Source organism: Corvus cornix, chromosome 5 (genome assembly GCF_000738735.6).
Source record: "Corvus cornix cornix isolate S_Up_H32 chromosome 5, ASM73873v5, whole genome shotgun sequence".
Taxonomy (NCBI): domain Eukaryota; kingdom Metazoa; phylum Chordata; class Aves; order Passeriformes; family Corvidae; genus Corvus; species Corvus cornix.
The window spans coordinates 39,841,896-39,855,299 of NC_046335.1; the positions used below are offsets into that span (position 1 = coordinate 39,841,896).

Sequence of the window (13,404 nt, forward strand, 5' to 3'; positions counted from 1 at the left end):
AAAGTTCAGGTTGTGGTTTTTTTTTTCTTCAGTCTTGCCCGTTGAAGCTCCTTTCCCAAGCACTGTAGGGATCTTATGCCTAAGCAACACAGAAACCATTTAATGAGTAGCTCTTTGCCAGTGATATGCTGCTTTGTCTGTGTTCTCCCTTAGAATCAAATTGTAGAATTGTTTACATTGGAAAAGACCTCTAAGATTGTTGACTCCAACCATTCATTCTTGAGATACTCTTGTACTTTTTTGTGTATTTTTCATCTCTCTGCTTTTATGGGCATATGACTGTGTTTTTATACTCATGAAGATAGAGATCTGTGGATGGCCATGACTGCACAGAACATTGAGGCATTAAGTTGCGTGTATGTATTTGATATTCCTGGTTGTGCTTTTGACACTCTTGCTTTTCTTAATTATAGATTGGACTTGCCAGACAGTTCCAAGCAGATTCTGTTCTCCAAGGCATCAGTCACAGCCGACGGGATAACTGACCACTGGATCAATGAACAGAAATTCTGTGAGATGACATAGGGAGGGGCATCAAGGACAATGGTGCAGAAAAAGAAAGTCTGCTCTCGGCTACTTGACTATCTTGTGATCATTGGAGCCAGGTAATATGAACCAGTCTCAGCAGAGCTTTTGCTTGGGCAGTAGAGTGGGGATAAATAGCCTTGCATCCATTGATGAAGCTTTGCCTGATGCTCAGGAAGTGCTGTCTGAAATGTGTGCAGAATGCTACCCTAAGGGGAGCACCTGCTTGAGCCAGGGCACTTCTTGAAAGACACTAGTGCAGCAAAAGTTTTTTAACTTGGGGTCTTTAGACTTCTTTTCAAGGGTCTGCAAAGGGTAACTGAGTAAAGCTAATTTGTCTTATCACGCTCTGGTAGTCTGTGTGTCTGAACTTCTTTGCTTCTACTGGCATCAGGACAGAGGGATTCACAAATTGAAAACACTGAAAGCTAAATGCAAGTAAAATACTAGTTTTCCACTACTTTTATTACTAGTAATACACTAGTAGTAAAATAATACTATTTTTCTAGCTTTTGAAATGTGGTCTGTAAAATCAGTTTAAGAAAAAAATCTGTAACTTGTTTTACTTGGCTGTTTCTCCCTCTAATACTTATTTATCCTCATAGGAATGACATGAATGCTTTCTGGTTTTAAAGTCTTATTAATAGATAAAATGTTATGCATATTTACTTAGAGCACATATGAAATGTGGGGTTGATGTGTGTTCTGTTTGTCAAATATATAGGCTGGCTCAGTAAATATATTACTGGCTCAGTAAATGTTAGTTTTTCCCTATTCAAAGTTTATGCAGCAGTTTTCTGCAAATCTGTGTAATGGGTATATCCCAAAATCTATTTTGCTTTCATTTCTAAATATCAGTGGTTCACATGCATCAGCCTGTTGCTGTACCTCTCGCTTTCTTTTCAGAATACTTTGAATGCAATATTTAAATAGGCTGAGGGGAGGAAATTGCATAATTCTGCCTAATAGTTATTTTATTACTGCATTTTATGGATGGAATACTGTAATAGTTTAATAATTCTTATTGTCTGTAGAAAAACAACCCAAGTTTTCTATATGTGTGTCACCAACTAGGAAGAGGAGGGAGAAATGTTAGCTGCCTCCTCCAGTGAAGCTTATAATGTCTGATGTTCTCACTTAGAAATTTGCTACTATCACTTCTGGACTCCTACAGTTCTCTTGCTTTTTGCCAGTGCTGGTTAGACTGCTACTGCTCAGAGGTGTGCTGTCTCATTTGGCACTTCAGCAAATGGCTACGATGAGAGATAGAGCTGGCTGAAGTAGCTTCTACTACAAAGTCCTTAGGAGCTCCATGTGGCCTTTATTGTTACATCTTGTTATCCACTGTGTAAAAACAGCGATGCTGTTTGGAACTATTCCCCTTCCTTAGGTTCAAATTTTCTCAATGTCTGAGAAATCTCTGTCCTTGTAGCTAATATTACTAAAGGCATGAAGTGGTGATATATGCACTGTAACTGTGTTGGTGTCATTTTTTTGACCGTTTGCTGCCAAATAGACTGTCTAAGTAGTACCAGCGTTATTTGACATTTCTTTTTCAGCAGATGATGCATTAGTTATGTCCATTAACATATAAAAGCATTTTAGTGTTCCTTTTTTTTTTTTCATACAGTATTTTAATATCTAACTGTACAGGCAGTATAAATCTTGTTACCAGTTTTATTATGAAAGCATTTTTACTTGTTTTAAATAAAATATTAGTTTGGAAGAATGAGTCAACAGAGCTATTTACACCAGTGATTTTCTTTTGTAAATTATGAACATTCTATTACTACTTGTTCAGGTTTTTTCACATCTCTTATATGAGAAAAGCAAATGTCATTTGTATTTTGAAGTAGGCAAAAGGTAAGTATCTTGAAAGAACAGGAAACAACAGTATTGCCTTTCTGTCTTCGTGTTTCAGTAGTGATTTGTGGTACAAAGATTAATGAGTCACAGTGGTAAATAGTTCTGCATGTTGCCACACAGTTTTTATATAAATTACACTTTAAATCTCAAACACATATAGAGCTGTGGTTGCTAGAACTTTTTAATGAAAATGTTTTTAGGATGAGGTCCATATCACTCCACTATTCGTCTGAGTTCTTCCTTGAAAATTCTTGCTTTCCCAGTTACGAATCGATACTGGATTTTCTCATTTAATTTTTCATCTTGTTCATAAATAGCTGAAATACAGAAGCTTTTCTTCTGACTGTTTATTTGGAGAGGGGCAGTGTATTTCCTACCAAAGTGTTGCCCAGAGACCTGTGCAGTTAAGTTAATTTTGAAAGTCAAAGCCAGAGCAACATGACAATACAGTGTTCTCCTGGGAACAACATACTTCTCCAAGTCCTTTTCTTGATCAGATTTGAACAGGCTCCTTGCTAATGATGGTATAACTTAGACTTCTTTATTTAACCTTTCTGCCTTGTGCTAGTGAGTGAACTTTGTGGCTAGTGACTGAGAAGCTGCACTTTCCCTGGATAGTAGGGAAGAGAGGAAACAAAGACGAAGCTGAGTCCACAGGCTCCTGACACAGTAGGAAGTTTGCAAAAATTTTTATTGCTATTAGTCAACTATGTATGGGTTTTTTGTTTGCTTCTTTTGTAGGCACCCAAGCAGCGATAGTGTTGCTCAGACTCCTGAACTGCTGCGACGTTACCCTCTGGAAGACCATGCAGACTTTCCTCTCCCGCCCGATGTTGTGTTCTTCTGCCAGCCAGAAGGATGCCTGAGCGTGCGGCAAAAGCGCATGAGCTTCCGTGATGACACTTCCTTTGTCTTCACCCTCACAGACAAGGATACCGGGGTCACTCGCTATGGAATCTGTGTCAACTTCTACCGCTCCTTCCAGAAGCGAGTGCCCAAGGAGAAAGGAGAAGGCACAGGGGGACATCGAGCTCGGGAGGGACAGAAGGTCCCTAAATCTGGGGATGCATCAGCACCCCAAGAGGAAGTGGGCACTGAGAGTTCGGAGAGTGGCTCTTCACTGCAGGCTCCCAGTGCAGAGTCTACCCCTGACGTGAATCGATCCCCACGCAGTAAGCGCCTGGCCAAAGGCAGCCATCGCTCTCGCAACAGCACTCTGACTTCTCTGTGCATCCTTAGTCATTATCCTTTCTTTTCAACCTTCCGTGAGTGTCTGTACACCCTCAAGAGACTTGTGGACTGCTGTAGTGAGAGACTGTTGGGCAAGAAGTTGGGGATTCCTCGTGGGGTGCAGAGGTACGTTGAGAGGGAAGAACTTTTTCCTCCTACTATTCGTGTTCAGTGCTGCAATTTACCTGCACGGCAAGTTGTGGCTGCAGAAGCAGCCAAACACCAAGGGTTGTCCTTTGCACTTTTTCAATCCAGGTTCACAGTAGGAAAAGGAAATTTTTATAACAATTTCTTTAAAAGTTTCTCTGATTCTGTAATCTGGTATGGTTTTCATTTTTGATGCACCTAAAGAGGCTCTACCCTTCTGACTGACAACTGAGGCTGAGTGTTGATGCTATTACTATTGCTTTGGCATTTAAGCTCTGTGGAAGTGTATGTCAGGACTGATTCTCTGGGAAATTAGAAGCAGGGAAGAAATAACAGAGAGAATTTCCACTTGGAGCAGGAGGGAAATAATGAAAATGTGCTTAACAAGCTTATGAAACAATCTGAGCTTCAGCGTGGGAGAGAAAAGACTAGAGAAGCAGGATCAGCTGAAATAGGTCAAAGTACAATATTTGAAGGAGAGAGGGAGGAGAGGTAGAAAACAAAGTAGTTGTCTAGGAAACATATGGGAATGGTTGTTGGTAACAGCAAATTTACAGGAACCTGGTGTATATTTAAGGTAATGTAGTAATCTTAACGCATCTGCTGTTAAAAGCAGTTGCGCTGTAGGGTATGGAAGGAACACTGTTTTTATGTATCTCAGGCAAGGATGTGTATCTGTGCTACTGTGCCTTACACCTACATTCCAGGATGGTATTTTCCTTTCCAATATGCTAACTGAATAGAAGAAGTCTGAAATGAACCTCTGGAGAAGCAGGGGATTTTCTCAACTGTTTGAGGGACAGGACTGTGAGATGGTACATAATGTGAGTTAAGTAGCTTGGTACACTCCAAATGAAACTTGTCAAAAGGAAAAAATGACAGGATTATTATAATTTTTATCTTTATAAGCTCTTTATATTTTGCATGAAATGGGAAATGTGTCCTATTCATAGAGCAGTGGCCTACTTCTTGGGTTACTGCCCTGGAATAGTTCTAGGAGAGTGTTCTGGGCTCGTATGACTGATCCTGCATTAGCAGATTTATCACTTGAATCCACTGATGGAGAATAAATTATTTTGTCAGAGCAAAACTTTTGCCCCCAATGGAAGCATGTATTAAGGAAGCTTATTTTGTTGCTTGGTTTAGTCTGATAATTACTGAGGAAAAAACACCCCACTGAATTTCATGATTTTCCTCAATTTGGTGAGCTCATATGATTTTTTGAAAGGGGTGGTAGAGTATTCCAGTGTTTGAATGACATGTGGTATTTGAAAAATTTGCTCTTATTGGACATAATTCTTAAAGAGAGTAATTGAATGATGGATGAGGATGGCAAGAGAAGGAACGCTGAGCATACGTCTCTGGGAAAAGTAAAGCAGCAGGTTTGAATTACCAATGTGGTTTTCTAGTGGTGACCTGGAAAAGTAGAATAGTTTTGAAGTGGTGGCAGAATAAAGGTGAAACCGAATCCTTACAGCTGGCAAAAGGTGGAACACACCTTTTAACAGCCTAATGGCTTGTGCATGACAAGTAGCTGAAGGAAGAGTGGAGGATGAGAGGCATCACAGTTCCTGAGAGTCGTATTATGTACTCAACGTAATCTCAAATTGCCCTTATTTTGAGCCATCCAAATTTCTCTAATTTTTCTGTCTTTGTGAAGCCTCCAGTGTCATAATCTTTTTTCCATTTTGTTATTTTTTTTTTAAAGTTGTGAACTGTAAGATGGAACCTCTAATTTGAACCCACAGCTTTCTAAGGGATCTATTACAGTAACTCAAGATACTTACCAGGCTGAAGTTGTTTGGAGAATGAATACAGAAGGTTTGCAGCCTTCACTGTGCTACAGGATGAAGGGCTGAAGTGGACAAGATTCTGTGCTTCCCTTGTCAGACCCAGTTTTGAGTTTTGAAGCTCTGAAGGCCTGACCAATGCTGTACATGCTTTTTTGGCCATCCTGTCTGTGAGCTACAGGTTTGCAAATTGCTTACTTAGGGTGTGGAAAACTTGCTCCTTATGTTGCTAAGGTACCTAAATGTTTTCTACACAGCTTTCAGAGATTTAGCTGAAATAGATCCATTTTTCCCATGGGTTATTCAGCTCATATGAATGATACAGTGCAATTTAGGACAGAACGATGAAGGGTGTTTTATCATGCCAAAAGATCTGGGAGATCTTGGATGTGGCATACTTTTATTATCTCAGGTTTAATTTCTATTCCTGCAAAGGTTTGTAGGCTGCTAGAAGCAGAGTCCTACAGTAATTTGCTACAATTCAGGATGAGACAGGAGAGTATCCTATGTGCCTGCGGAATTTCAAGCATGAAGGTGATGAGAATTCTTCTGAGAACTGGACCTGACTGAATCCTTTAAATGTGTGAATGAAGTCACAAGTGACATACTTGTGTTGATTGCTGCCACAGAAAGATTTATTCTTCCTCACATTGTGGGTTGTGTCAGTAAGCTTAAATGCCTGACTTCCATTCCTTTGTGTGATCAAATGTTTGCTAGTTGCCTCTTTTAACCCTTGGTGGATCTACCCTTTCTCTGGAAGAGCCTTGAGGAATGGCGGTCAGTTGAAGTTCTCGGAGTGTTAACCTTGGCGTTCTCCCTGTCCAGGGATACGATGTGGCGGATTTTCACAGGCTCCCTCCTGGTGGAAGAGAAGTCCAGTGCGTTGCTTCACGACTTGCGGGAGATCGAGGCGTGGATATACCGGCTGCTCCGCTCGCCCATGCCCGTTGCTGGGCAGAAGCGGGTGGATGTGGAAGTCTTGCCACATGAGTTGCAGCCAGCTTTGACCTTTGCTCTTCCTGATCCATCCCGCTTCACTTTGGTGGATTTTCCATTACATCTGCCTTTGGAGTTACTGGGAGTGGATGCCTGCCTGCAGGTGCTGACCTGCATCCTTCTGGAGCACAAGGTAAGGAGGGAAGAGTTGATCTTCGATAAGTATGTAGGAAGTTCTGCCCTCTTCAAAAGCAGGGTAGACTGGATGTGTAGAACAGCTGTCTCCCTGCACTGCCTGGAATGAATTTTGTCTGCAGAGGATGAGGGGAAGAAATAGTTCCTTCTGAGGTTCCTGTTTTGAAAAGTTCTGTTCTCACTCAAAAAAACAACTGAAGCTGTTTTCAGACAGATTAATGGAGGGTTACCCAGTTCACAGCCACCGAATTTGAGTCTGCAGAGATCACAAAATCTGGATCTTTGTATACACCTGAGGGGAGTATTGGAAGTGAATGGTTGCTGTAGTGCTAATGGGAGTTTCTTTGGTTGCAGGTTGTATTGCAGTCCCGAGATTATAATGCACTTTCAATGTCTGTAATGGCCTTTGTGGCCATGATCTACCCATTAGAGTACATGTTCCCAGTGATCCCTCTGCTTCCCACCTGCATGGCCTCTGCAGAACAGGTACACATTTTTCCTTTATTGGTCTTTCACAAAAGATGTTTCTGTGATGTCTTAAACTCATATAGTTGTAGTCCTTATTTCATTCACCGTCTTCTCAGAGATTGTGTCAAAGTCTGCCTTACAAAGAGCATTGCTTGAGTGTGACTATTTAAGTCATAGGTAACACCACTTATTTAGGATATCTTCAGAGCATGCTCAGTGAATAGAATGATTCAAAGCAGTATTTCACAAGTAATGGACTGAACTACCATAGATCTACAGTATTGTGATGATATTTACCCCCCCAACTCTCCTCTAAACTGAGTATTAAAGTTTGCTGAGGAGGGTTCAGAGCAAGATTTAAGGACGCTTGAGGGCTCTTTGATTCATAGTTCAGAAACTATTGCCTGCAATTTCTTCTCCTCAGAAATATGAAGTGTTGTGTTACTTCGACTGGGAGCTGGGTTTTGCCAATGGTCAGCTCTTCGCAGGAGCTCATTATTTTGCCTGGAAAGACAGAATTCAGGCTGTCTTACTACTTCAGTGCTATCCTGCAACTGATACTACAACTGTTCTTGTACCACCACTTGGAGGTGACCAACAGTTCTAGATTTAAAGAATAAATTAGCCTCCCAAGCTGCTCGTCTCAAGCTGCTTCATGCCCAGTTGATTTAAACTTTTTTCCTCTGCTGATTCCCTTGTCAGAAGCAACCTGAATTTCCCTATAGGTTTTCCACATACATTTCAAAAAACGTGTCTGTCTTCTACTTCTTAGAGATGTTACTCTTTTGAAACCAAATTACCATTACAAGTATAAGGGTAAAGTCCTTGTATGTGCCTATTTACAATGGCACAGACTCAGGTTGAGATGAGGATGTATTCATCCATGACTTCCTGCTTTTCAACTTAGGCTCTTACTCTGAACATTTGTTTTTGGACCATGATAGACATGGGAAGCTGTTTCCAAAGAGCCATGTAGCCATATAAATTATGTCCTGGGTGGAATATGGGAGTGGAAATGTCCTGGGGACATGGAACATGGGAGTGGAAATGTATTTTCTCCTAGATGAAAACTGATGCTTTTTGAGCAGGAGCTTTCATTCTTCTTTATTTTTTTTTCCTTTTTTTCTTTTTTTTAATGCTTCCATTTTATGATATTAATTACTTACTTATCAATGCCTTTTGTATTGTCTGCTCTGCTATAAGCATACTGTAGTCAATAAATAAATATTTGGGAAGAACACGGTGATATCAAATGTAGATCTTGTCCTTAGTAAAGTCTGTCTTTCTCTCAGTTGCTTCTAGCCCCTACACCTTATATCATTGGTGTTCCAGCAAGTTTTTTCCTTTACAAATTGGATTTTAAAATGCCTGATGATGTATGGCTTATTGACCTGGATACCAATAGGGTAAGTGGCACCCATAAGAACTTGTGTCTTTGTTTCCAGGGAGCTGTGTACTGTTGTCAGTGTACCCACTGAGAATTTAGTAATGCCTGACTTCAGTCTGCCTTTACCCCTCCCATATTAAACTTCAGAATCCTATGTGTTTCAAGGTTCCCATGTCTTTTGCATTAGGGGTCCATTTTCAGTTAAATGATCTGGCTATATCATTAGAAGGTGAAACCTCAAGCAAATGATAGAACTATCTTCTTGACTAATTGTCAGACTGTGTCTTATAGCCCTACCTAAGAAACTTAATCTGTTGAGAGCCTTCCTGCAGCCTTGGTTGTCATGATTCAAATGGGGCTATGTATCTCACTTTCTAGAGGGGTATGAGCAAGGCTAATTCAAGGAAAATGTGTATAACATCATCTGCTTGATGGAAAGTGTGGGTTGATTCAAACTTCTTGTTTTTGTGGTAAATGATAAAGTAACTCCACTGTTTATTATATTGTAGACAATAACAACCATAAAGAAGTGAAAAGCGGGTGTCTGTGTCTGAGATTGTGTGGGGTTTTTTTAATTTTTATTTTACTTAGTGTATTTTATTCCTTGGTGTCTGAAGTGCTGGAGAGTCAGGGGATTCTGTTTTGGAAATGACTACAGCTGGAGAATTTTTTGTCTGTTGCTGTGCTTAATTCCAGGTGATTGTTCCTACAAATGCAGAATCTTTGCCAGCACTGCCAGAACCAGAGGCTTCAGAGCTGAAAAAGCATCTGAAACAGGTAATATGCACTTTGAGGAAAGGACTCAGATTCAGTAGAACTTAACATATGTAGTGTTGCCCAACTCTTCTGCTATAGTGGGTAAGAATGCAAGTCAGTGAATGTAAAACTGAAATCCCCCTGTACACAACAGATGGTTTCTGATTTTTACTGTTGTTTGGGGCTAACTTGTTTCCAGTTGATGCAGAAAGTTCCAGATTCCTCCTTTATGTTTGCCATGTGGGCTTTAAACTCTAACTTGATCCATCAAGCTATGATCATCTTTGTTTCCCCTCCATTCACAGATCTGTGTGTGAGGTGTCAGTCTCTCCTGTCAGGTCCTGCTAAGCCATTAATCAGCTTGGGTCACCCTGGCTGATCGTGTCAAGCAGGTTTTATCTCTTTATTTCTGTTTTCCTTATGCACGCTGCATGCAGTATCTAAAGGTAAAGTGTGTTACTAATGTGATGAGGTTTGGTCTTTCTCTTTCCTCATAGACCAGGAGAGCAAAGTGTGTAACCTCTGTGATACCCCAGTACCTGCTGTCAGCACAGATGGAAGTGATGTGTTGCCTGGAGTTTCATTAGATCAACTTTCCCCCCACTGCTGCCTCACCCCCTTGCAATTTCAGGCACTATTTAGCAAAACTTTCTCACTAGTGCAAAGGCAAACTCAAGTATCAGAAGAACAAATTGCAATTTTTTGGAAGACATGTTTAAAATTCTCAGAGTGTTCACCCAAATTCAGGTTACATCCCCTGTGTATTCCTATTATCATTAAGTGTTTGCCATGAGCAAAGAAGAAGGAGTGCTGCTGGTACAAAGTAGACAAGACTAAATTGTGGCCAACATTACTAAGGTTAACACTTTTGTGTGCCTTTGTGTCTTAGAGTCAATAAATGAATTTCAGGATATCTACTTTTAAATTGTAGTAGAAAGTTCTTAGCTGCATCATTAAGGACAACAGGCTTGCCAGTTTCCAAGATGGCCAGATACGAATGTTTGGGGGTGGGGCAGTTACACCTCTTTCCTAAGACGTGTCTATTTTGTGGTCCCTTTTGTTTTCCTCTCATTTGTGATATTTTGTAGTAATAGATATTTTTTTTCCTTCCATCTGTTTCTCTGTGGTCATGTGTTCGTCTTGGCTCTGATGGGCTGCTGTGGTGTTATCATATGATCTTCCATCTTGCCTCCAGTGTCTGGTTAGCATGACTGCAATCACTCAGAAACAGCTGCTCACTCCTGACAACAAGGTTCTTTATTTTATTCTTTTTCCCTCAATTTTCCATTTTACCCTTTTCCTTTGGAGCTTTTTTTTTGTTTGTTTCTTTGTTTTGGTTTTATATATTTTTTTATTTTGTAAGTGAAAAGATCAAGCCTCAGTGGGCAAATGGGAAAAATAAGGAAGATTTAGGATAGGTCTGGGTGTCCAGGACTGATTTACCACTTGTGCTGCTCCAGTACATATCCTTGAAGACTTTATGAGGGTTGAAGAGGTATCTTTATGGACAGATGAAGACTTCATTCAGATGGAAAGTGGAGGTTTTTCGGGGATACAAGCAGATGTTTGTGTAAAGGTGTCCACATTGTCCTGGGATATCAAATTACTGATTGAATAGCCACTTTTAAAGGCAAGTTTCAGGCCGCTGTTCCCAAGATGTATTCAAATTACGTATGGAAATAACTCTGCAACAAGTAGAGTTACGCAGTGCCACACTACTAGTGGTCCAGTTCGGACTATCTGGTTTCATGTCATGAATGATCTAGCAAAGTGGAATCCTGTGCTACTCCTTGACTGGCTCCAGGACTGTTTCAGCATTGGGGAGATCATTTTGACAATCAACATAAAGGAGGGCCTGGAGATATTTGTTGACTCAGTGTGGAGGTGTTTTAAGATCAATTAATGGAGCATGCATAATGGTTGCAATTGCCTAGAGGGCAGGGTAGCTCTGATCTTTTGTTCCTTAAATAACTGTTCTTGCTGAATGTGTGCATAATGTCCTTCAATAGGCCCTGGCCAGCATGAGCCTCAATACTCAGCCCATTCTTAATCTAGAGAAGTTTCATGAGGGGCAGGAGGTGCCTCTGCTGCTGGGAAGACCACAGAATGATTTGCAGTCTACTCCCTCCACAGAATTCAACCCTTTGATCTATGGAAATGATGTGGACTCTGTTGATGTGGCTACCAGGTGAGTCTTAACAGGAAGGTAGCATTGAGTCTTCATAAAAGTGCGCACTTGAGGGCAGCACAAACACTTCTGTGGGTGAAACAGCATCTTTCAGGTACTACTGTAGATTCTACTTCACATCATGTGGGGAAAAAGAGCAGTAATTACAGTGTTTATCTCGTATCTATTACCTCCATGAATGTGACTGTGTATCTTGAGGGGGTGTTTTGCTTCTTGCATTTTCCTGTAGATCATCCTCTTTACCTGGATTTGTCAGTCTGATACTGTATCCTCAGCTTAAATCACAAGCCTTGAACTACAGAGAAAAAAGCTGGGGACTTTGTTGTTACCTCAGCTGGTAGATATGAGAACGATATCCTTCACTGAGTGGGTGTTTGTGTTAAGATGGTGAATTAGAACAAAGTGATTTCTTGGGTCTTGGTTTGTTTGGATTTTTTAAAAAAATTTTTTCGAGACAGGTGTTTCCTAAGAAGAGTTAGGTTACCATTCTTCAAAGGTTTAAAACATTGTCTGTGGCATGCCTTTTACAGGCTTTCTTCTTTTTTGTTATTGCTCTGTGTTTTTATCTAATATATTGTTCTCTGTTTCTTTTTAGGGTTGCTATGGTGAGATTCTTCAACTCACCAAATGTTTTGCAAGGTTTCCAAATGCATACTCGAACTCTTCGTCTCTTCCCACGACCAGTGGTGGCCTTCCAGGCAAATTCTTTTCTTGCCTCTAGGCCGAAGCAAACACCTTTTGCAGATAAGCTTTCCAGAACACAGGCAGTAGAATACTTTGGAGAATGGTCACTCAACCCTACTAACTATGCTTTCCAAAGAATTCATAACAGTAAGTGTTGGTCTTGCCTTTCCTGCACTTGGATGTAATGCAGGAACTTAAAAACCAGACGTTCTAGAGAAGGATTTAATTTTACACCATATTATTCCTGCTGGAGAGGAAAATATTCCAGTTCAAGGCACATTTTTCTCTTTTTATGTATGGCCTCATGTGTTTCTTCCAAGTTAGGCCTGCTATTGGCCAGTTGCTCCTCCAATTAATTTTGTCTCTTACCTTGTTTGATTATGGAGAAGTCGTGTAGGCTTCTTAAAGACTGTCCCTTTGTACAAGACTGGGTAGAGGGTAGTGTCACTGTGAATGAAGCCTTTGACACCAGTAAATGAGTTTGATTAATGCTCTCCTTGGTTTTTTGTGCAGACATGTTTGACCCAGCCCTAATTGGTGACAAACCCAAGTGGTATGCTCACCAGCTGCAGCCCATCCACTATCGAGTCTATGACAGCAATTCACAGCTGGCTGAAGCCCTGAATGTCCCAGCAGAGAAAGAAACAGATTCTGATCCCACTGATGACAGGTTAGTGGGGAACATGGCTATAGTCACATGAGAGTTATTTCAGATTGCTGGACCTCTCCTACTTCTCGTTTGCAGCCTTTTCCTTCAGCCTGCCAGGTTGTTGTTTCATTTCTTGTCTGGGCAGAATACTGACACTTAAGCAAATTTTCTCACTGCTCTGTTACCACAACAAACCTCATAATCCTTTGCTAGTGTATTCATTTAATGTGATTCTCCATACATGTTTTCCTGTTTTCTTTTGCTACCTGTATGCCACTTGTATGCCACTTGACATTTGTCATTTCCTCACACCCTAATTCTCTTTTCTTCCATGCTGTTCTTTCTCTGGTTATTTCTGTTGCAGTACTACAAATACTCCCACCTATCCTATCACTCTTTCAAATCTCTGTTCCCTATCCATAGTTATGCAAAGCTTGTGAGTACTGCCCACTGCCTGTGACCACCTTGTGTATTCAGTAAAATGAAAGTAGTTTTTGGCCATTTTCTTGGAGTTTTGTGTCTAGTTTTATTCCCTTTCATTCCTTGTGGGTTTGTGAGATCTTTCAGGCTTGGACTTGCACAT

General features: G+C 40.7%; 1 protein-coding gene across 36 annotated transcripts in view; it reads left to right on the forward strand.

Annotated features, from left to right (window-relative positions):
- The window catches only part of MADD (MAP kinase activating death domain), a 72,471-nt gene that overhangs the window by 13,589 nt on the left and 45,478 nt on the right, over window positions 1-13,404 (forward strand). For 20 of the 36 annotated variants that reach the window (XM_039551977.1, XM_039551979.1, XM_039552001.1 and 17 more), the window contains exons 2-12: window positions 414-605; window positions 3,133-3,747; window positions 6,384-6,687; window positions 7,044-7,175; window positions 8,450-8,563; window positions 9,241-9,321; window positions 9,738-9,746; window positions 10,496-10,552; window positions 11,310-11,488; window positions 12,084-12,319; window positions 12,686-12,842. In XM_039551977.1, coding sequence (XP_039407911.1) covers window positions 544-605; window positions 3,133-3,747; window positions 6,384-6,687; window positions 7,044-7,175; window positions 8,450-8,563; window positions 9,241-9,321; window positions 9,738-9,746; window positions 10,496-10,552; window positions 11,310-11,488; window positions 12,084-12,319; window positions 12,686-12,842 — 1,946 coding nt within the window. In that variant the 5' untranslated portion in view covers window positions 414-543. The remainder of the gene's footprint in view (window positions 1-413; window positions 606-3,132; window positions 3,748-6,383; window positions 6,688-7,043; window positions 7,176-8,449; window positions 8,564-9,240; window positions 9,322-9,737; window positions 9,747-10,495; window positions 10,553-11,309; window positions 11,489-12,083; window positions 12,320-12,685; window positions 12,843-13,404) is intronic. The other 16 variants (XM_039551989.1, XM_039551990.1, XM_039552005.1 and 13 more) reach the window with 3 other exon arrangements.